Raw genomic sequence first — 24,966 nt, 5'->3', positions numbered from 1 at the left:
CTGATGCCGGAGTGAAAACATGCCCGTTCCTAGAGTGAGGGTTGTCCCTTATGTCCCCCGAGCCCCGCGTCTTTCCCCACTGAGGTGCTTTTCGCTGTCCCGCAGGACCCGCTCACTGGCACGAACACTTCCCCATCGCCCATGGGGAGCGCCAGTCCCCCATCGACATCAGCAGCGAGGCCGCCAAGTACGACTCCTCCCTGAAGCCGCTCAGCTTCAGTTACGATGCCGGCACGGCCAGAAGCATCGTCAACAACGGGCACTCCTTCAACGTGGAGTTCGATGACTCTTCGGACAAGTCAGGTGAGACCTCACCTTCGTGTGCAGGTGGGAGAAGCTGCTACTGAAATGCCTGCTGAGGCCAGAGGGTCTTTTTTTTTTTAAAGACAAAAAACACCGAAGTGTTTTGGCTTCAGTAAGGTCAGAACTCAGCATCCCATATGGCTCCTTTAGACTAAAAGGATACTGAGCTCCCGTTAGAAGAAAACCAAGCCTATGTGGGCAGGTTTGAGCTGCCCTGCTCTAAACTCCAGAGAAGTGAGTTGCTTTATGTCTATTTAAATTGGAAGGATTGGGATAAGAGCTCAGCTCTGAAGAGAAAAGAGAATGTTTATGTGACCAGAACAATTCTAGGCATAGCTCATCAAAGCTACCGACCAAATGGTTAAAAGAAGAGGCAAAATACATCATAGAAGAAGTTGGCCTTTAAATAACAAAGGATTACATTAGAAACTTGAAGTAGAAATAGTTTGGAAATAGTTTTGTTGGTTATCAAAATATTATTTCATATTTCTGAAGCCAGTATGCTCCCAGGTTAGCAGAGGAACAGAGGAATGATTAGAAAATACCTCTTTGTTCTTCTGTCATTTAAACAAGCATTGTCCCTGACATTTCTTGATGCTGGGCTTTCTGGATAAAGATAATATATTTGACACGTTCCTACCAAGTTTACTAGTAGACGGTCATTCCACAGCATCTTACTGTTCATCATGCTGTATGGTGGGATTAAGCACCGAATCCTGCAAACCTGTCAGTAATCCTTACCGAAAGGAATGGCTGTGTTGAGGGACAGACAAAATCCAAGCTGCAGGTGCAACAAGGGTTTTGCAGGGTGTCTTTAACTGTAGTTCTTCAGCTGGCTGAATTTGCAGAAATCATCACCCTGCTACAATGAATGTGCCTCTATTTTTAATTTAGATAGCAAAACCAATCCCATTGCAAGTCACTGCCTTCTCTAGACGCTGCCTGATATAACTTGCTTGAGGAAGTGCCCTATTTTTCCTGTAGCTTTTCATTGGCAATGTGATTTAGGGAATGGTGCTGAAAACAAATCATCCTTGCCTACTAAAAACTCAGAGTTCTTGCAGGTACTGTAATAGAACAGTGTAACAGGCATTCAGCATTGCATGAAGAATTTGACTTTGTATTGTAATTACAGCCTTTATACAGAACAGCAGGGCCATGGGGAATAAGGTAAATGATTCAGAGTACAAAACCAGGGAGTTTTCGCCGTGTACGTGTGAGTCTGATCTCACTGAGCCCTAAGGAAACAGGTTCAGGTCCTCACAGTACAAAACTGTTGTGTTCGCTTTTTGCCTGTGTAAGTTTGGAAAGACTGAAAATTAGGTTGTATGTGTTAACTTGGGAGGAAAAAAGTGTCAGTAGCATATAATAATCTAAAGAAATGTCTGTAAGAAAAATGCTTTTCTCATTAAAAAGTTGGTGCCGAACCAGAACATCTGTGACAGGGATCCTCTGACAGATATGCAGTGACACAGCTTTTGGAGTGGGAGGATAGGAGATGCGAGTAGAAACATTCTCAGTAGCTCTATTGGTGAATCAGAAACTGATTATTCTTTAGGAAAGAAAGCACTGAACAGACCTCTGAGGCCAGGTAAGGGTGGAGCCTTCAGTATTGCACTTCCTATTGAAAATTACGGCGCATAGAACCTACCTGGCAGCACGCTTAATGGCTTCATTTGTATGCAGTTAACTAGGTAACCTACTTTCCTTACACAAAACAGAGCTGTCTGACTTGACTGTGCTTGATTCACTCCTATTTCTGAGTTTGAGACTTGCTGTAATGTGTGTACCAATTTCTTGGTTGGACATCACGCGACAGTCACAAGGAAAAACTATGTGAAATTATGTGCTGGTGTGCTTCGCCGAAGACGGAGGAACAAAATCCTGTAAATGCTTTCCCCAGGCTACAGCTTCTGTGAGCTGTCCCACATGTAGTAATGCACTGTCTGTGGTAGTAGGCGCAAAATGAAGTAATAAGATGAGTAATTGCACACAATCATGTCGTGAAGATTATTCACAAACAAAGAAGTAGATCCATTAATTAAGGAACTTCAGGCTCGTAGCTAATGACACTGAAGTAAATTGAACAGCAGTTCTAGGTTTTAATGTCTGTTTGACTCCAGCTCTTCAGGGTATGTAAAATTAGTTCTTGCAGTAAAAAATTGAGGTGGTAATAATGTAGTGAAAATAGGTAAGAAAGCTAAAATATGTGTTTAGATAAAAATCTTTTAAAGTAGTTGATATTTCTTTGATTCAGAAAGTATGTAAAGTGAATACTGTTGATCCCATGTAACAAGAAATAGATATCAGAATGTTAAAAACTTTGATGTAAAATATTTTTCCACCCCAAAAAAGGCTCTTCCAAATGTATACTTGCTACATTGTGTGTTCATACAAGAGTATGTAGTATAAAGCTTCTGCCTATATTGGTGAAAACCTAAGAATCTAAAAGAAAAATAGGGTTTCTTAAAATTATTTTCAATTTTTAGCATAGTAAGGATGTAAAATGAAAGTTTAACTTTTTAAACAAAATAATCAATGTCCAACTGATGTGACTAGTGTATCTTCACAGAAGAAAACACTTTCTCCTCTGCTTTTAGAACATCTTTACTACTAGGTGGAGCTTTATAGATGTAACTCCTGATTCAGGTTGTACTTAAGGCTATGACCTATACAGCTTTCTTACAATAATGTTTAACAGAGAAATGATGTTAAAATCTTTGTGGTAGTTTTAGAACCTGACTTGGTTTTACTTCCTTGTTGATTTTATTAGATGTGCTTAGAAAAAGCCTTTTCCTAAGCAATTACTCCCGCATTTTCCATTTCAGTTCTTGTAGTACCTCTTTTGAGTTTCTTGGGCTATGTGACAGCTGCTATAGTCCAGAAGACACTTCTAAAGGCTCAGTCAATTCCCAAAGTGAACGCCCTTCATATTTCACAGGTGCTAGTTGGTAGAAATGGTGTGCAGAAAGAAAATTCACAAACCAGCATTGCGATGTTCATGAACATTCTTTTGGTAGCTGAAATTTCATGACTTCCTCTTGGATGAAAGGATGTCTTCTGTCTTGTTTCCTTGCAATCTTCTGTAACATTTTCTTGGACTTGTATGTAGAAACAAACTGAGAACTTCCTCTTCCAGTTGTTACTGAGTTTCTCTTCTCCTTCAGTCCTTTCAGTTGCTTTCTTAGTGCTCATGTCCACTGTCTTAAAAATGGTGAAAGTTCAAGTATTTGTAAGTGTTCATCTTTTAGAATGTCTGTAACTATAAATAAAAGCAAAAATTCATTATGATAAAAGGGTCACTAGATATAAAACTACAAATTCAGGTTCATCCTTTCTTGTATCCTGGGACCTGACCTTCCACGTATGAGTGAAGGAAATAGTGCTGATAACAGTTAAATTATAACAATGCACCTTACTTTAGGAACTTTCTAGCAAAGGAGTGTCTCATTAAAGGTACTTATTTTACCATAGTAAATACTTTATAGTCCACTGTAAGGACAAGTGTATCGTTTCAGTTACTTCAAAAGGTAGAAGTAAACAGCGACTTCTCACAGCTGCATAACCACAGGAAGTGACTTGCTCAACAAAGCCTCAAGAGCCTGAAAGAAGATTTTTGTAACATACTTACAATGTCTTCTCTATATAAGTTTCCCAGAAAACTTCTCAGGATTCACCCAAAACCTGAAATTCAAATGGGGAATTCTCATAGCAGCAGGCACCGTGTCAGTATTTTCTGATTATGTGTATGATGAGCTTATATAACAAGTTTCATAACTTAATCAGTGATTAATTTTATTTTTTTCCATAACAAGAATGTTAAAATAACATATTTGAGCTGTAGAACCTGACAGAAGTAAATTGTAACTGTGATGTAAGGCTCTAGAGGTATTAACTGTACTGGTAACTTCTGCTGGTGGATGAGTCTCTTAATTCTTCTTCCTTCATGTTGCTGAGCTAGAGGTAATACTGAAATCCAAGACAGGTTCCCAAGTAAATCTGACACTTTTGTAGATACTCAATCATTGAACTTGAAAATTATGAGGAAACCTAGGGAAATGAAAATACTGTATTAACCTTGGAACTAGCACCTCTTGGGAGACTTTCAGTGGTCATAATCAAATACATTGCCCAATTATTGTTATAATTGTAAATATTAATGAGAAAGCTTCAACTGCCTTGATTTGTGACTCACTGTGAACAAACTGGTTTATTCAGTGTTAATTGTTCAACAGCCAGTGCATTAGCTTGGTTGGCAGAAAGTTGTGCCGCTGCTGCTCTTGTCCTACACTTTACCTCAGCAGGTAAACTGAGGAAGAAACACGCAGGTCTGCTGTCCTTAAGGCACGACTTTTAATCCAAGTCACTGCCACTGGGCTATTTTTAGGTCTCCCAGCTCTGAAGATGTAACATTAGCTACGCCAGAATAATATTGCATGTTATCAGAACACAGTCATGGGCTGAAGGTCCCCAATATAGTATAGCCTAAGCAATGTTCTGACCCTTCCCAGTCATAAATCGGGGAACCGCTTATGTCATTTGGACACCTGCCCATGTGTCACAGGTACTTTTGTGAACTGCTTGACTAGAAAGTCACAGGTCCCAGGGCGTGTGCGATCATTAAGTCATTTCTCTGGTGAACTGAGATCACCAGAAGCTGCAAAGCTTATGTGAGCAGGTGACTTGAGAATAGTGTTTCCAGGAACGGGAAAGGAAGGTGAGAGGACTTGGGATTAATCCTGCATGTTTCAGGCCTTCATTTCTTCATAGAGCCCAAGTGTCCTTCTTCACTAATGTCCATTCTATTTTTTAACTTGCAACTTCTGAGCAGAAATTTGACATGGATTATATGTTTAAGAATCACGGCAACTTCCTGCCCTTCTTCCAAATGCCTCCTCTAGAGGCATTTTTAGTAGGTAACCAGGAGAACCTAGTCAGCTGTTACCAGCTAGAACCACCTGGAAAAGCTTTAATTTTCAGATGTAATGAAGCTGTGTGCCAGATGTCCCCATGACTACTCTTCCCAGCCCATATATTTGTTCATTTACTTATAGGCATGAGGGACTGCTGCCTACTTAGAGGCAATATTCACACCTTAAATGTGCTTATCCTTCATTAGATCTCAACATGGTATGAGCACCATGTCCAATACACAACTTTCAGTACTGTAAGCAGTCACTGAGAAGAATATTATATCTGTTCCCATCAGAAATTAAACTGACTGTTAATTTAAATAGAAGTTTAATGGTTCTAACTCAGTTCTTACAAAGTCATTGTCAGCTCATGCAGTGTCAAACCTGAGGATTGAACGCTGATCAGGGACTCGGTAAAGCACCTTCTGACTCTTGGAGAATCTCCATTTATAAGACTACATGAGAAATAAACTCCACTAGTACTAGGAGGAAAGTTAAGAACCTAAATGACTTTATATCCTTAAGCAGGTCAGAGTCTCTCTGGCTGCTACCCAGTCTGGATGAAATAGTTCAGCCGAGGTGAATCAGAATCACTGACCTGCTGCCGAAACGCACGTCTGCAGACCTGCTGTGTTTTGGCAGATGTTACATTCTGGTCTATCTCTGTGGAACATCCCAGTTGCCTTATCAGACTAACCCTCTAGCAAGGTCAGAGTAGGGTTGTTTTTTTTTCTTATGATATACCATTTACGTAGTTTTTCTCTTGGTGAAGCCCATTACAGATGTTTTCTGCAAGCATGATCACTACGGTCAGGCACTTGTGTGCTGTCTTGCTCTCTTGCTTGTCATGATACAGCGTCCTAGGAGGAATGTCTGAAAGAGATAATATAAAGAAGGAAACATCTCACAAAATGTGACGCTCTGAACTCCATGTTTCACAGAAGTGGCAGCTCACCCTAACTGAACTTGTGCGTCTGTCAGATGGGGAAGCCCATCCTTGCATAAGGAAACAAGGCTAATCCCTGCGCATCTTCATAAGAGCCTTGTTTGTGCCATTAATAGTGCCTGGTGCTTGACTTTTTTTTCCTCTCTCTCAAGTAATGCTTCATCTAATTTGTCTCCTCAAGGCCTTTTTTCTATCATACAGATGCCTGTATACACAAAAGCTTACAAAACATACACATTAATGTTAATACCATTCATATATTTACATACACAAGTACCTACAACACCATATACATGTGCATGTGTACTGTAGGCTGATACAAAATCATGACTTGCTTTATGCCAAAGCAGTGTGTGTGCAACAGGGCTGTCCTCAGGTGCTTGAAATGTTGTGCTGCTAGGTTTTTGTTTGATGGAGTCTCGATTAGAACGATAGTTCATAAGTTTTGAACTCTGGACATATGTTTTTCTGTAGTAGATCTGTTATTTCAGCTACTGGAAGGAGCTTTGCTGTCAGTGATTTCCATTTGAAGGACATTTTCTCATTTTGCATTTTCTTAGCGTAACAAACTTCACAGTAGTATTTTTCTTACCACACTAATTTGTATGACAGAAAGGAATTAATTTTAACTCATGAAACAATCTTGTAGTTCAGCTATTTCAATTATTTGACAGGTTTATTGCCTTGATGAGTTTTAGTCTCCTGCTCTGTATAAAGGGAACATCCCATAGGAGGTAACAAAATAACATTAATTCCACAGGATTCCTGCACAAATTCACAGATGTGGATGCTGTCCCTTCCTGAAAAAAGGGTATGAAGCGCTCCACAGTATTTTTTTACAAAGCTGATCTGTTCTGTATAGGAAAGGTAACTACCGGGTGACTTGCCTTTACACAGAACAGTGAAGTTTTGTGGCCTCGGTAAACAGCTGTCCCAGATGCAGCAAAATGCCTTTTTATTTCCATGTGTTTCCAAATATCCTAAGAAAGTGTTATGGAGACAAATAGAGTTCACCCTCTTTATCCAAGAAATCCCACAGACATAAATGGAACAGTTTGTGTGGTTATTTGATTTCCAAATTAGCACTGCTAATACACATGTTCACCTAATTTAGAAAATGTTATGAGATCATTTAATAACAGTGCAATATGCGAGTAACATCCAGTAATTATAAAGGGTAGAATGTTGAAAACAGTTAATCTGAGCAAAGTAGCTCCAGACTTGTATGACTAACGCTTCAAATAACTGACAAATATAGAAAAAAAGTTGCATTTTCAAGCTGTCGCCTCTTGTGCTGTTACACATCTATGGTGTAGATTGTGTTGAGTAGGATGAGCTTATAAGAAAATAATGGTTTTTTCCAGGTTGGCTGATGCTGTCTTTACCTTGCATCTGAAGCTGTGCTGTATAAGAAAAGAGCACAGCTTATATATGTATTTCCAGGATGGTGTACACTACTTTCAAAAGGAAGGGAGCCAATGATGAGATGCTCAAATACGGATCAGAATTTCCCCATCCCTCAAGAAAAGGGGATGGAAAGTTTGGACTTCTATTGTCAGTGTGGCCTGAATCAGTGTTCATGTCACATGGGACAGGGAAATTCCTGGTGTGAATGTTGCTCTGATTCCCGATGAACTTTTACTTTGCAAAAACTGGTAGCATTTATTCATGGTTTAAAAAGCTTGTGCTGGAACAAAATGAAGTGCTAACATTTCTACTTTGTCTTTTTTACTAAAGGCAAAAGTATTTTACTACTTTGCCTAAATTTTACTTCTTTGGAAAGGCTGAGAAATATTAAAAAAAACCTGCTTAATGTAGGCTAGAACAAGAAGGGCTGTTCTGTAATTAAGCCTGCTGAATTTGTGTTCATTTACACTAATCTAATTATTACTTTCTTTGAATGCTCTGCTGTGAGTCAAAATAAGCTAGTGCTGGATTTGAGAACCACAGAATGAGAAAAGTAAGCAAAAATTGCAAAGAGATTTTTCTGCATCTTTTGAGTTTTACGAGACTATAGCAAACTGTGTAGAGAAATAACACTGCAAATGGATTTAAGGAAGATTGCATGGTTCTGCTTTTTAGCATGCTTCCCATTGATTACTTCTGGCAGATAAACCTGTGCTGCGCTCGTGCTTTCTGAGGTTGAGGAATGGTGGAACCTCAGGCCATTTGTACCTGCAGCGAGCAGCAAGTCCATTAGCCAGAGGAACTGAAATGCTGCAACTCCATGGCATCATTTTTAAATGAAACATGATATTGTGTGGATTAAGTGATCTTACATCTGTAAAATCATAGCAACCAATTACTTCATTTTCCATAGGAACTAACGCACATTCACTGTCGCCATTCTGAAAAAAGTATTCTGATTTGTAGTCCTGCGCATGCTTCTTGGCAAGTACCATATTCAGAAACATAAAAGTAGAATGAGACATGTTCCTGTTTAATTACTTTAAGGAGCCATTCTTTGTATCCCATAGCTTGGCAAGAGGTAGGGCAAGTCTTGGTCTGGCTGTTCAGTGTTGGCTACAGTATCGGAAGCTATGAAGACTGCAGTGGAACAGACATTCACATTTTTCAAATAGAAATACGTGTTGGGAGACTTCTAAATATATTTATCAAAGAAGGAGCCCCAGGCAAATGCTAAATTTATCCACTGAACCCATATTTTGCACGTGTAAGTCACACGAGTGGAAACTGTTTTATCTCTCCTGTATTTAGTTTTGATGTATTCCAGTTTTTGGTGAAATCCTTCTCACTCCATTGCCAAGTATCCATGGCTGTTGTTGTCCAAACTTGTATATAATCAGAATTATTCAAACCTGAACAGACAGTGACCTTTATCTATCTGCATTTGATGTATATTTTCACACATGCACGTATCATGATAGTGTCTAGACTAATTGCAGACTGAGACAAAAGCATTTTTACTCCACAGAACCATTTTTTGTGGCACATACTCAGAGCACACTTACATGTAATATCTGATGTCAACACTCTTCTGTCACTTTATTGTGTCTCTATATGTGTATATATATAGAGAGAGAGATAAATTGATCTCTTAATTTAGAACAATTCAAATTACATTTAAAATACTTTTAAAATATTAACATCTTAAAAATTTAATTGTAAATTTGAGACTTGGCAAAAAAAAAATCCCAAACCACAAACCAGTGTGAAACCTTGCTCTAACAGCTTAGGTAAATAGCTCTATTAAATAGAACTATTTGTTATTGTTCTGTGCTGCACTGGAGGAGATATTGTCTGTGCCTTGAGCATTTTGCAGTAACAGGGCTTGATCCTGCATATCATAATGAGGATTGGTCACAGTTTAAGTACAAGGTTAAAACAAAAAAGAAGAATAAGGGAGCTCAGGGGAACTCGCTCCTCTATAATTGAAGGTGCGGCTGGGCGCTCCACTTCCAGCAGTCACATAGCAGGAGTAATGTCAGATGGTGGAGACCATAAGTAAATGCCTCATTTCCAATTCATATTTTAAAAAATCTGCCTCTACAGGCATTGCCATTCTCACCACCTTTTTTTTTTTTAATTCATTTTTTAGGAGTAAAGTATTGGAGGGACAAGAGATTTGAATTCATGTCTCTGCAATGCCTTTCACTGTGCCTTGCGCTTTACCTTGCTGCAACCTGTAGCTGACAGGTATTTAGGTTTAATTTGGAACCTAAAGCATTTTACTCAATCCAATCCACCTCAGGATTTGCAGGATTAAGACCTAAATGGATACAGGGTCTAAAGTGAAGGGACAGAATACATAAGGAAGTGAAAGATGATTTGGTCTTCAAGTGTGCTTCCATAGAGTAACTGTATGGATCTCAAAGGCTGTTCTTGGCCTCTTTTTATTTGGTGACAGAAAAGTTACATCCTTAGCTCTTTCCTCGTCACCTGTAATATTAGCATGCCTGTTAAATCGCTGATAAGACACTCACTGTAAAGTCACTCACGGTTTTACACATTTATTGTTGATTTTGGCCTCCTGCAGCCACGTGCCGTTGAGGATGATGGGGAGTAGCATGGCAGCATGAAGAGCAATGAACTGTAATTCACTTGGAAGACTTGAGACAGATGTTCCAGTTTGAAGTGAGGCTTGATAGCAAAGGTTATGGGAGAGGCTGATGGAGGTTCTTTGCTTTGCAGTGCTGCAAGGAGGAGCGCTGGATGGAGTCTACAGGCTGGCCCAGTTTCACATTCACTGGGGATCCTGTGAGGGCCAAGGATCTGAGCACACTGTGGATGGTGTGAAGTATGATGCAGAGGTAGGATATGCTTTACCTTCTTTGGTCTTTGGTGTAAAATGATTTTTATTTTATTTTTTCCCCCCCACCATAGTAGCAGCTTCTCTACAAATCTTCATAGGGCAAGAGATTGTGGGGGTGACCATAGGAGATACTGGTACAGTGCCACCCCAGGACTTACTCCCTCCAAGAGCAGATGTTAGAATTGGAGGACTGGTGTAATATTTTTCTTTTACAGCTACTTCATATCAAAAAGACTACAGAAAACCCCACATTAATTATTCCTGGTTCCCCCCCTCCCCCCACTTTCTCAACGACTCATGAAAATTATGAAGAAATAAAATCACAACACCTCTGTACATATACATCCCCTTTCCTGACTTCAAATTTTAACATCAGAGACACTTAGATAAGCAACAAATAATTTGGGGGCAGACCTTTCATTTTATGGTAGCAAAGAAGCAAGGGGGGAGCTGTGGGGAGGGCAGGTAGAAAAGTGATACCTTGCAGGCACTGTTTGTAATGTCTGTAAGACTCCAGAGGTCCCTTGGACCACTGAAGGCTCTGTATTACAGTCTCATTACAGAAATGGAGGGACTTCAAGGCCTTGCATCCCACCTTTCCTTGTCCCCCGTTTAGAAATCTACCTCTGGATGCTGTGACAGACTCTTAACCATTTCATAAAGGCACATTGGTGGAACAAACCTGTGATTTGCATTGGTGGATAAAAGAAATGGCACCACAAATTGGTTGATTCTGCTCCTTTTTCATGAGATGAAGTAGCCTTTCTCTTATCTGGAAAACTTGCAATTCCCTTACATCTGTTCACACTACCATAATTACTTGCTCAACCTGAATTGGAGATACGGGGAAACAGCCAGATGAACTTCAATTAGAAATAACTCAGAAATCAAAATAAATCAACGTCCTGGTTAACATCACCTGGAGATTCATTTAGTATTCTTTTAAAAGGCTTTCCAGAAAAGGGCAGTTCTTTAAAACTTGACTAGACTGCAGGTCACATCTGTACTTAATGCCTCTTCTCCCTGACACTGGACAATCATGTCTTTCAGTGCTGATAAGAACTCAGGACACACAGCATTAAAATAATGTATCCTGCAGGCTGCATGCAAGAGAAACTCATGCTGAAGATAACAGGAGTTTCCTCAGACTAAAAGCAGGACAATACAGCCACAGTCTGTGTGCCAAACTCATCTGGGAATAAGAGTGAGAAGGAAAATAAAATGCATGACAGAAATCTCTTTGCAGAAATGACACTTGAAAGTAGATGAATGATTGAACAAGTTCTTAAATGCACACAAAGTCTTCAAATCTCAGCAGTAAACCACCATCTGCTCTTAATATTTAATAAATTATTTCACTTCATCCTCATTTGTAAAACATTGTGGATGGAGTTCCATCTTCATTGTGCTGCTTGTTTTCTTGCTTCTAGCTCCATATTGTTCATTGGAACGTAAAATATGGTAAATTTGCTGAAGCTGTGAAGCATCCTGATGGTTTGGCTGTGGTAGGCGTCTTCATGAAGGTTAGTTACACTTTTTTCTTTGTATTATTTTGAGTCCAGTACGTTCACTATGGTGTAGGGGGGACCTAAGAGCCTAAAATATAGAATAAGGCAGCATTATGCTACACTACATAAACCCATAGCAGACAAGATGATGCTCCAAATTCTTGGCTTTCTCTGCATATAAAAACTGTGCACCAGCAGTGGCGTATGACGCCATCCATCACTGTGGTGGCTCTATAGCAGTGTTATTCACCCTCGTCATGACAGTGACACTGCCATAAACCTTACCGGTGAAAGGTGACGTACATAACTGACAAAGTGAGGTGTGTATGAATCTGCTGTAGGACCAGCCTAAATAGCACCTATTTTCCTTTTACTGTCATAGTTAAATGTCCAGAGCATTTTGTCTTAATTGAATTGTCTCCATGGCTGGTTGGAGGAGGTGAGTGTGCCCCAGCAGTGTGCACTCTGTCCTGTCCTCACTGTATTTTATTAGGAGGGTGACTTGTACAAAAAAAAAAACAACAGCTCAAGTCCAAAATAAATCCACACACTGTAAATTAAAATAGCTTTATTCTGTCCAGTGTCCTTGGCTGACCTATTTGTGCTGACTGTCAACTGGCATGATTTTACAGAGACAGTTCCAGTCACTTTTGCTGTAATACTCCTGTTACGTAATGAAATGGTGCTGGGAAAATGTACTATAAGAGGTTTCCTTGAGAACTGTAACAGAAAACTAAAGTATTGTGAGATTGCATGGTTATTTTCTTTCCATATGGTTTGTTACAGGTAGGAAATGCGAGGCCTGAAATACAGAAAGTTGTGGATGCTCTGAACTCTGTTCAAACCAAGGTAATATTTATTTGTTGTCTGTGTTGATTGACACCAATTGCAACTGTGCTGTGTTGTCTTAAGTAAAAAAACCAACCAAACAAAAAAAACCCACAACAAAAACCCCCACCACTTTCTGATTCCCAGTTTGCTGTATCTATGAAAGTAAAACAAACCTTCCTGCCATCAGTGCTGATGTTCTTGTAATCCTAAATGCAAGACAGATTCAAATGAAACTGTGATAGAAGGCAGGGAATACTGAAAATGGTGATCACTTGCTATCTCTGACCACATTTCTCTGTCTTCGAACTGCATTTAAACCTATAGAGTAGGATTCATCTTCCTAATCTTAAACTACTCTTCTAGGTGTCCCTTCTAGTCACTGGTGTGACACATTAATAAAGGCACTTTTCTCATCTCTGCGGGATAAATTTCATTCCTCTGAGAGGCCATGCTTCTCTTGGCTATTTATAGAGAGATTCCAGATAGGAAGTTTGGTCAGGATATGTAACTCTTAGGAGAGGAAAAACCCCCACCTTTTTGTATTTTCAGTATCATGTGACCTTAATGAGCTGAGTAATGAGAAACTAAAAGTACTTACTGAGAAAATAGGTACCTTCATAACAGGTGAAGGCCTGTGCCAATGGGAAATGTGGACAGGAAAGGTAAAGAATGAGACTACACTGTCATCTTTGTCATTTACCTCCCTTTGAGGTAAACGGATGTTGCCATTTACTGCAGTGGGGTCTCCCAGGTTCTATAGTGCCAGTGCAATCAGTGTACATAGCATCTGGAATCTCATTGTCCCTTCAGGCAGGGTCAAATCCTGTCACTAGGAACAAGGAACATAAATTTAACATTTGAAATGAGAAACAATAACTTGAAAGTGTTACAATGCAAGAAATATGTTGCTGAAAGCCTTTTAATCCCAAATGTACTGTAGGAGACACTCAACACTTCACACCAAGCTCCAGTTCTGCCTTCTCTAAATATGGAGCTCCCTGTAGTAGACTTTACTACTGCAAGCCCAGCCATAGGTATGTGGTCTCTCCCCTGACATTAGCCCTAAAGCAAGCTTCCTTCACAAACTTTGACCCCACTGGACTGCTTCCTGCGTGCAGAGACTACTGGACGTACCCTGGCTCACTGACCACTCCTCCACTGCTTGAATGTGTGGTCTGGCACGTTCTGAAGGAGCCCATCACTGTCAGCCCTGAGCAGGTAAGTCTCCAATGGATGGTGCCAGTAGATGGATACTGGAGTCGTATTGATTGATTTGGCTCATCCCTGCTGGTGATCTTTGAAGTGGCAGTTTACGTTACTGCAGAGTTGTGCAGGGTATTAGCTAGCATCACGTGTCAAACAATATATATGGTTATCCTCTTCTATTAGGACTCTGGTTCTGTGTGTGGATGTTTCCTCTAACATGCAAGGCTGTCCTCCATTTGGACATGGTCCAGGGAAAATCTGGGGGGGTTAAAAAATTGAACAAGGCTTTCCAGATACATGGTTGGAGCTACCATGTGGTAAAAGCCTGGGAAATTTGTAGCATGCATGAAAGGACCATTTGCACATGCAGAGTTAGTCTAGCATGTTTTGTGAGCATCAGTAGGTTTGCTGTACATGCACACATCACCGACCTGGGTATACTTGCCCTGAAAATACCAGGTTTACCAACCATCTGAAGAGCAGGTATTCTGCATCCACTGTCTCACACTGTATATCTGTACTTGGTTTGTTGATCTTTCTGCATTTCCAGGACACAGAGCTCATTTTACAAGGACTATTCAGCACAGAACAGACTGGGAAATCCCACGCAGAATTGTGACAATCCTAACAAAACTGCCTTGTTTGGAAGAGAGAAAACTTGCAGATTCCAGAAGTCTGCTGCCTGAAAAAAAATCTTTATTCTGTTGAGCAGATTGAGGGGGATAGCATCTTCCTACTAGGAAGAAGCTCGTGCAGATTAAATCACTCCTGGCCCTAGCTTTCTGCACCATCCATTAATGAAATTACATAGAGACAAGATTCCATCCTTGGGTTCCCATCTGTGTGCTTGGGAGATATAAGTAGAATCTAGAGCCTATAAATATAAACTAGCCCTGAAGGGCTTTAGTTTACCCTTCAAATTCTTAAATCCTTTTTATCAATGGCAATCATGCTAACAATATACACGTAACTCTAGGGGTTTCATTCAGCTGATGTGAAAAAAGTGAAACTGAGCTTGTTGTGGGACTTAACCTAATAAAAGATAGATTAAATTACAAGGAAGAACTGTTGGAAATAATTATAGAAATGATTGTCATTAATAAACTGCAAGGGAGCCCTAAAGTTGACATTTGTTTACTTATTTTAAACTACTGGTATTGCTATTGCTAAAACCATATCTGCAAACCTGGGATTGTTATTAGGGCAGGAGCATATTGACAAAAACAGGGTTGTTTTTCCTACTACACCTACTTTAACCACCTACGGGTTGTAAAAGGCACCACTTGTTTCTCCCACACACACCCCTCCACATTATCATCAAAATTTGAAAGATGGATTTGAGATCAAAACAGTGTGTGTGACAGCTTGCCTTTTCATTCCAAAGCTGATCAAAACAAGAAACCATAAAGCAGAGTATTGACACAGAGTTTGAGTTGAATTGGTTTTCCAAAGGGAGATAAAAACTGGCTATTGCAGCAGGGTGTAGCAAGCCCGTTATCGTTTGCTGTAGTGACACAGCAGTTCCTGGCAGAGGTTGAGCTCCGAACTTTGTTCTGGTCTGTCCTGAAGGTAAAGTCCTCTCCTGGGCTGGTCACTGATGGAGGCCTTCCTCCTTAAATGAGGGAAAACCTGGCCTGCAGGCCAAAAACCTGTATCCCACCTACATTTCCGTCAGCAGTCCCAGCTGCCTGCATGAGATCTCATTTGGGGCAAGTTATTATTTTGGCACAGCCTTTTTCTTGGCTTTGGCGATGTCCTCTTAGACATCAAGGTGCTTTCTTTACATCACACTGTGCAAACACCAATTTTTACTTTGGGAACAAGCACTAAAACGTTACAGTATGCTCCTATTGTTGTGGGTACTTAAAAGTCAAGATATCGTGAATGAATTTGGCTGCTTTAATTTAACCCAAGATAAGGTCTCTTTTTTTGGTGTTGGGTTTGGGGTTTTTTTGGTGGGATGTGGGGCTTGGTTTGTTTTTTTTAAATTTCAACTGGATTTAAAAAAAAAAAATCCAACTTTCAAAAGAGCTGTAAGAGCGCAACTTTGTAAAAGATTCTGAAAGGGTCTCAATTAATATCTGGATTAAGGACAAAAAAGCTCTTTGTCTGTAGAGTTCAGCAAATGTGTACCTAGGTCTTTGTTTTCTGTGCTTTCTTAGTTCTTACCGGGATATTCTGTGGACAGGAGTGCCTGTGTCAGGGCAGGAAATGTGGATGAAGGGCAGAGACTCAGATGGTGATGCCATCTTTAGACCATTAGTGCTGGTGAAACTTTGAGCTGGACCTTGGGCTCAGGCCTGAGGATTTTTGCTGAAAACAAGAGTATGCATTTGAGGATGTTTGTGCCTTTTTCCACAGATGTGCAAACTCCGTGGCCTTTGCTTCAGCGCTGAGAACGAGCCCGTGTGCCATATGGTGGACAACTGGCGCCCATGTCAGCCTTTGAAGAGCAGGGAAGTCAGAGCTTCCTTCCAGTAACCTCAGCGCCAAGTGTGTTAGGAATTGCTGTGTTTGTGAGGAGCCCCTTTTGCTAAGCACAAATCAAACCTTTGCTGTGTGTGCTCTGGCAGCATCTTGTCTCCCAGATCCATTCTTTCTTTTGCTCTGCATCTGAAATGCCAGCTAATGAAATGTGAAAGGCTCTTGGCCAAATAGGAAAGGGGTTCTTAGGGTGAAGGGTTGGTTGGGGGAGGCACTGGGGCAGGGGGGTGTGTGGCTGTGTGCATTTTGGTGACTCTTACTGCGACTGACACTTTGGTATAACAGTATGTTGGGAGAGGATATGGTGGTAGCAAAAGAAGCCATTCTAAGAAACCTCATCCACAGGTGTGGTAGTACACAACTAACGATAACTTGAAGCTTTGTGAAAAGCACAGGAATACAGAATATAGATATGATTTAGGAAAAAAAGTATTTTGAAAATTTAAGGCAAAATGAATATTGAGAATTAGACTTCTTTAGATTTTAAGAAACTGACATGTAAATATTTTTGAGATTTTTACATATTTTGCCATGCTATCAACAACCTTGATTATGTCTTAATGGTAGTGCTGGATTTTTTTAATTAAAAATGTCCTCAATTAAGTGTTATCTTTTAAAAGTTGTTATTACCATAGAAATAATACAAACTATCTTTTCACTGAAATAATATATGCTCTAATTTAAAGAGGAAAATAATTGTATTTTAGATAACTCCTCTAATAAATCTATACTTATATTTTGCTTCCATGCTGTTATTTTAATTTGGCAAAGGAGTCATCAATCTGTTACCATCATTGCATATTAAACATAATTAATAAACATGGTATATTGGGAATTGGTTTCAATGACACTGAAGATGAATGCAAACCTATATGGATATGTTGGGAAATTCTCTCTACGTAGCTCTCTGACAGACAGCGGAAGGAACTGTTAGTCTTGAGCAATCACTACAAATTATCATCAAAGTTGACTGCATAATAAAAGATCTCCTCACAAGGATTTCAAACAAAGTCATATCAAAGAATGGACTTCTCCAAACCAGTTTCTTCAATGTTGCCCGTATGTGGACAGCCCAAAAGCAAGGTGCCTCATCTTTATGCAGAACATCTATTCAATCCCTTTCTCCAACTAGAACAGATCTTTCAAGACTCTGTCCTCAGTGTTTGGTTTTTAGCCCTGCAGTATCATATGAATGATTTTAATAAGGTTTTTTTCAATGGAAATATTGCTGAGCAAACGAGCTTCCAATAAGCTCTATTGCCAGATCCTTACTAGCTGATTTCTTGCGTTTTCATGAACATATATGTGATAAATACCTAAATATAAATCTCTTCTAGATACACAGGATCCAAACTATGCCATAAGAGGTTAGTCTCCTCAGGCTTCTGGCTGTTGTGAGAAAAGTCATGTTCAAATCTCCCATCTTATTGGAGTCTGGTCCTAGTTTTTAAGGCAATTATGAGCTTCCTACCCCATCAGGCATCAGTTTGTAACTTGTAAGATATCAGTTGGCCAGGCTAGGTTATGAAACTCCTGCAATCTTGAAATATGTGAGATGAAAATGAAGCCTTCTCATGCAAACATCTTTAGAAATCTGTCAAATCTACCCCTTTGAAAAGCTTCCCCATTTAAAACAGACCCTGTTCCCTACCCCTCCCTCCCCCAAAAAAGAAAAAACCCAAAAAACCCCAAACCACCCAACCAAAAATAACCAGAACAGAAAACCAAGCTGTTCCTTTTCCACAGGTCATTTGTACCAAGTTCAGCTTTTCTGAATGGACCTGTGAAGGTACTTGCCTCTTCCTGCAAAAACTATGAGGATTAATTCAGATTCTTCATGTTGAGTAGTTTGAAGGCTTTTCTGAATCTTAAGGGTCACCTGCAGGCCCGAGTGCTATATATGTGTCCCCTAAACAATACAAGGGAAGTTACAGTTCTAAAATTAGAATTATAGATCTAACAAACACATTGTGGCTTAAAGCTGCCAAAGCAAGCCGAGAGGAAACACAGAATCACAGGATGGCTGCAGTTGGAAGGGATCTCTGGAGGTCATCCGGCCCAACCCCTCTGCTCAAGCAGGGGCACCTAGAGCATGTTGCCCAGGACCATGCCCATATGGCACTTGAGTATCTCCAAGGATGGAGATTTACGGGCATTTATTTCAGCAGGTAGCTTTCCCCTGCGGAAGCAAAGTGCTTGTGAGCAGCCACAGACACTGACCTTTTTCCAGGACTTGTGCTTGTATGCCAAAACTTGCTCTCAAATGTGGCAACCTTGCTCTTTGCACAGTAACTGCATGTAATGGCACTGCTGAAATTAAAGCATAAAGTATGACAGCCCCAGACTTTCAAATCTTAAACGCATAACTTGGCAACAATGATACCTTGGCTACTAGGTAATATGACGTCCTAAGAAGTGGTAATCTCACTGTTACCTGTACACCTTAAAGAGCACCCAGTGACAGTGAATGAGAACTTCTGCCTAATCACTAGGCTAAAAACCTGGAAACGCCCGCAAAGTTCTAACCAGTCCTGCAATAAAAAGTTTGGTATCACGTACACCATTGCACTTCAAGGTTGCTCCATAAACAATAAGTAACAGCAAAGACAACCACCATCAGCCATATTATTTATCATGTTGTTTGCAGGAGCCTGTTTACCTGGAATGTTGCCAGCACCTTACGTTTGCCTTTGCTGAATATGAAGTACTTTTATATTCAGGCAGACAGTGCAAGCTGGTGTTTGTAAGGCATTTACATGGTGTACAGAAATAGCCTGCTCAATGTCTTACCTGTGTGGTCTACGAGGGGACACAGTTTTTTCTTTTTTTCTTTCCTTTTTTTCTTTTTTTTCTCCTTTCTTTTTAAGTGAACCAATTTAGAGAACTGGCCCGCAAAATCGTCACAAAAACCCCTCTCCAGCATAAGATGTTACATGGGCTTATCACAAATTCACACTTTGCAGTTAGACTCCTGTGCAACGGGTAGCCTTTTCAAGGAAGCCATTTATATTAAAGCCAACCCAGAAATAAAGAAAACAATTTCCCTGACATTTAGTTTCCGAATGGTGACTTCGATTAAGATAAAAGCGGAGAGAACCATCCAGTTCTTCTTCCTGACTTCTATTCTCCCCCAGTATTGCTCATATGAAAAGGTTATAATTAGGCCTTGCAATTGTTCCACAGCAGACAAACCAACACCCATTCTCACATCACACTCAGACCTATTTCAACTGGAAAATTGTTTATGATTTCATAATGAAAATAAAAGAGACCAGTCTGGTCATGGAACAGAAGTCGATGTTTTTTATCCTCTGGAGGTAATTGTGTTACTGTCAAGTAGACAGCTCTGATTAAAGGGAAATTTATTTAGAAGAAAAAAAAAAAGAAGAGAAAGAGGGCTAATGTGTTAATGTGAAGTCTTCGTAAGATACTCAGCCAGCACTTTGCTGGGGAAAAGAGAGAAGCACGCTCACTTGAAACTGTTCATTTTGCACAGTTTGTGATCTTGTCTCGCGCTTGTCTGCCAACTCCATGTGTTAGAACATTTTCTGATTGCTATTGCTCCACCGCTATTTCTAAGGGTTGGATGTGTCCTAGTTTGACATGGGCGGGTAGACTGTGATTAGAGATGTTCCCTGGCAGATTAGATAATAATGCCCTGCATGGAGTCAGCAATATTTATAGAAGTCCAAATAGTTTACAGAAGAGTATCACTCACTACATGGCAGATTTAGGATTTTCTAACTCTTCAAAGAAAAGCCCTGCCAGCAACAGCTGTGTCAGATCTCATATCATAGCAACAAGAGTAATGAAAGTACAGGCAGTGGCTATATTGAAAAATTCTCATGGACCCTCTAACGTCAGCCACTTCCTCTCCCAAACCACAGCATCTCATACAGTCACGTAGTACCTGGTGACAGTTACTTGCACTGAGTGTTTCATATACTTTAAGTCTATTTGGCAACCGGATGCTCTGCTGCTGACCCCCTTCCTCTTCCAGTATGACAGCAAAGGGCTGTGCTGCCTCGATGCCATCGATGGTTTACTCAGGCCATGAAACTACCCAGCCACCACCTTCCTAAAGGTACAAGTGCCATGGGCTCATGGTCAAAGCCGTCATGGCTCTGTACCAAACAGTGAGAGGTGTGATGACAAAACTTTTCAGAGACCCTTGACTAATTTTAGATCACAAACGTATCTATTTTTTTATCCAAGCCAGAAACCAAAGCCATTCTGGGTACATCCCCATCCCAGAGTGGATTACTGTAGTAGCGATTCCCCAAGTTCTCATGTTCATCCGACATCAAGCCCTTCAGGATGCCCACTTTAGTTCAGAGCTCAATGCAACAGAGTTATGTTGCCTGAGCTGATGGACCGAGATTTTCAGCAGGGCTCAGCGCTGACATCACGTAGCTGTGTTGCTCCTAACCCCAGAAAAGAGCTTTGTCCAGTGAGGATGTCAATGCACTGCAGCATATGAAACAATAAAAATATGTCCTCAGAATAATTTGAAAAAGGCAATATATAAGCCCTGTTTTTATAATCTTCCTTGGTATGAAGCATTGTATATATGTATGACAAGAGGCAGTGGCTGCTTTTTTGAACTCACGCCCTGAAACAGAAGAAATGCATGGAGACACTACACAATAAACAAGCAGTTAGATAGGTTGATACTAACTACTTATTTCTCTTTGGGGGGTAGATTTTAATGTCTTGTAACATTTCTCAGTGTACAAGGACCTGGAAAATTTGCTGTGAAATACTAGAATAGAATAGATTATTTCAGTTGGAAGGGAACTATGAAGATCATCTAGTCCAGCTGCCTGAACAACTCAGGGCTCACCAAAAGTAAAAGCATGTTGTTAAGGGCATCGTCTGTATTCCTTTTAAGCACTGACAGGCTTGGGCCATCGACCACCTCTCTAGGAAGCCTGTTCCAGTGTTTGACTACCCTCTTGGTAAAATAATGCTTCCTAATGCCCAGTCTAAACTACCCCTGGTGCAGTTTTGAACCATTCCCATGTGCCCTATCGCTGGATACCAGGGAGAAGAGATTAGCACCTCCCTCTGCCCTGCTCAGGAAGCTGAAGAGAGCAATGAGGTTGCCTCTCAACCTCATTTTCTTCAAACTGGACAAGCCCAAAGTCTTCAGCCACTCTTCATAGGATGTTTCTTCAGCCCTTTCACCAGCTTTGTTGCCTCCTTCTGTCTGGTAAATGCCAAGATGAAACAGTGAAAAAGAGTTTGGGTGGCACTTAGATGCCTTGGACCAGGGGTAACACTGACAGAAATCTTTCTCTGCCTGCACCACTACACAAAGGGTGTCTCTGAGCGCCACAGCAGCCTCGCCAAAGCTGACAGGCTTCACAGAAAGCAGAGCTATGCTCTCTCCTCTGGATGCTGATCTGCTAGCTCACAGGCCAGGTCTAGATGTTCAGCTCAATGCAGAGTAGTGGGAGGACTCCACCTGTGGAGTTCATCGGTGTAAGAGGTGGGTTCATGACCAGTGAAGGATCTACTTTGCTGACCATGTGCCACCCCATGCATAGAGGGTAAATCAGCCTAGGGTGAGGACTCACAGGACTTTCTCTCCCACTCTGCTCCACAGCTGGGCCTCCTCCAGTGCACCTAAGCATGGAAAGGACAGTGGAAGTGGAGTGTTCTGTCAAAAAACTAGGAGGAAGGATAGCCAATGTGTCTGTTCCTGCAAAAACTGTGTAGCAGCAGAATACTTTTTGTGGAGTTATGAAAAGGCCAGGTAAGAACTTCCTCTTTCCCCTGCCTAAATTCAGCCAACTGATTTCAACTTGATGTAAGAAGAAGAACATGAGACTGTTTCATAGGATGATACATCAGGTGATGCAGGACATTGTAATTTGTATCATGCATCTCTTCAAGACTTTATTCATTGTCTTTCTTCTAAAAGTGACTATAAATATTCTAATTACATTATTCACAAATTAAGATTTAAATAATATATTCATTGAATCAAAATCTAACCCAAAAGGCCTCTGGATACTTGCACTGAACATGTCTTTTGGTTGATTTAGTCATTAATAACCATGCCCTGAGAAGGAAGACAGAAATATTAAAGAAAACAAGAGCAGCATGTTGCAGAAAAAAAAAAAAAAAGAAGATAAAAACAAGGCTTCAAAAAAATACCATCCTCACTCAGAATGTGTTCCTGGGAGACATTTGAAAGGACAGCATTTTGCAGATCAGCTTAAAAGAGGGTGGTAAACATAATTTCCTCCTACTCTCTGTAGAACTGCATCAGACTTTCTTAAATGCTTTTTGACTAGTAATGGAAATCATACCCAGACAGCATTTTGGAACTGAAGTATTTAAAATTATTTTAGAGGCATAAACAAGCACTTAATGAATGATCAAGCCTACAGATATAAAGTGCAGTAATCCCAGAATGAGTAAAATTCCCCTGCTGTGACTTCTTAAATACCATCTTCTGCTCCGTGTAGAGAAACACATGCTCTGGAGAAGAACTCATCACATCAAAGCTGTGGGGGAAGCAATATAAAAATTAGGGCCTGATCATGAAAACTCTGATATGACTAATCACTGACATGAGTAATCCCATCCATTAAACAAAGTACAATTGACATGCCACATTCTTTGCACAGGAAAGGCCATTCCACGGGGTGTGGAGTCAGGAGACTCAGTATTGGAAAGGTCAGGTGTCCTGTTCCTTTGGATTTCAGTTTAAGGATTTATTCTGGGTAATAGTGGGAGAGGGATAAGATGGAGCAATCACCCATAGTAAAGGTGGCTAGAGGGAATGCTCTTTATTTTCCACCAGCTTCACAGAGTTTCTCCAAAGACGCAGACACAAAATGTGGACTGCACCACTCCTGTTACATAGCACATGCCTGGAGGGCTATATTCAGGCCTTGTACTCCAGGTGCTGGTTTTAAGTTTATAACCACTGTAGTAGATAAAGGACAAGGAAACCAGGAGTGGTGCAGACTCCTGCTTTTCAAGGCTGCCAGAGTGCCCTATGGAGTCAACAGAGAGGTCACCATCGAAGAGCTGTATAACAGATGATCTCTGCATAGCCGTACCCTCCTTACTGGGACCTTGACTTCCCAAATATCTTCCAAGCTCACAATCTAATAGGAAACAGGGTAAATGTAATGTTGCTGAAATCTCTTTCTCCACGTGTCACTCCACATGTGGCTTTCTGTCTGAACGAGGATGAGCTGGGTCAGTTGGATTGTTCATGTGAAGAAAGCTCACCGTGTTCTTAAGTGATTTGCAAGATTCAGCTCAATTCCTGTTGAGGAAAGTTCTATTTCCATACAGTTATCTAATCCTTGTAAAGTCCCCAGGTAAATGGAAGTGTTAGATCATTCCCGCATGAAAAATCCATTCTTATTTCTCAGAGGATTTTTCAAGCACTGGGCAGCTATCTAGGTTAAAGGAAGACAGGGGACAATGAAAATATCTTTGTCTTTCAGAAAGGAAAGTAACAAACAGGAAAAAAAGTCTAAGATTGTGGAATATTGAGATTATTTTCATTCTGTGGAATAAATATGTTAATGTAATAATGACCTGGTCTGTCATGAAACCACCACGCTGTGTTTAATAAAGTTCTATGATAAGAACAAAATATATGAATAAGGTTTTAGTTGACCCTGGGCCTCATATCTAACTATTGCAATATATCTGGCTGCATGATAAATGTCAATCCCAATTCCTAAGAAGGAAAAGCCTTTCTTCCTTCAGCGTGTTCGTGCTTTCAGTAATATAAACCTTTGAAAAAGTGTTTATTTTTGTCTTTCTAAGACCATTTGTCTTAGGTTATAAAATAAAAAAACAATAAACCAATTATCATCCAAAAAAAAAATTCCCATCAAGCCAAGAATATGTTTTCTATTTAGTTAGTAGCTGCTTTATCTGTGTCTTCAACCCTTGGCACTTTAATCAAAACTGCACCTTTTGAAGTGTTCACTACTAATAATAGGGAAAAACTGGGTCATGTGTCTGCTCCAGCCAAAAATAGCATGCATTTCAGACACCATACATTTGCCTATGGTTGCTTACAGGAACTAGAGATTCCCACTAGGGCTGAAAAAAAGCTTTATTAGAAGGTGTTTCAAGGACTCAAATGAAGCTAATTGCCCAAGAGGGATAGGGAGCCCAGCAAAAAGCAGGCCTGTCATAGGCAGCCACCATTCCTAGTCATTGCATTCCCAGTGCCTGAAGAGCTAATGACACCAGACTCTTAGGAAATTCACAGGCTGCAAGCTTGATTAGGTAAGACAGCAAGTCTAATCTGCATTTAATGAATGATTCAGGAATAACTTTCAGAGCCTAACTTTAAGGTAGCGGAGTACTGACAGAAATAGGTACATGCTCTATATGCATCTTGTGACCTAGCTAATTATGGGTTTCTGAAAATGTTATTACACTTCTTTCATCCAGTTTCAAAATCTGTTCTCTGCTTGTTCTGCCAGTTAAGAAAATCTAGCATTTTATTAAAACTTA

At 40.3% G+C, this 24,966-nt stretch overlaps 1 protein-coding gene across 1 annotated transcript; it reads left to right on the top strand.

Moving 5' to 3' along the window:
* Positions 1-105: 105 nt before the first annotated feature.
* On the top strand, positions 106-17,197 carry CA2 (carbonic anhydrase II; the record flags this gene model as incomplete). Its single annotated transcript, XM_010150111.1, has 6 exons — positions 106-303; positions 10,315-10,433; positions 11,866-11,958; positions 12,730-12,792; positions 13,843-13,992; positions 16,342-17,197. Coding segments are annotated over 6 exons (743 nt in total), but the record flags the coding sequence as incomplete, so codon positions are not given.
* Between the last annotated feature and the right edge of the window lie 7,769 nt (positions 17,198-24,966).

This window comes from Eurypyga helias, unplaced genomic scaffold, assembly GCF_000690775.1.
Source record: "Eurypyga helias isolate BGI_N326 unplaced genomic scaffold, ASM69077v1 scaffold7184, whole genome shotgun sequence".
NCBI lineage: Eukaryota > Metazoa > Chordata > Aves > Eurypygiformes > Eurypygidae > Eurypyga > Eurypyga helias.
Note: the sequence above shows the minus strand (reverse complement) of the source record. Positions and strands in the feature narration are given on the sequence as shown.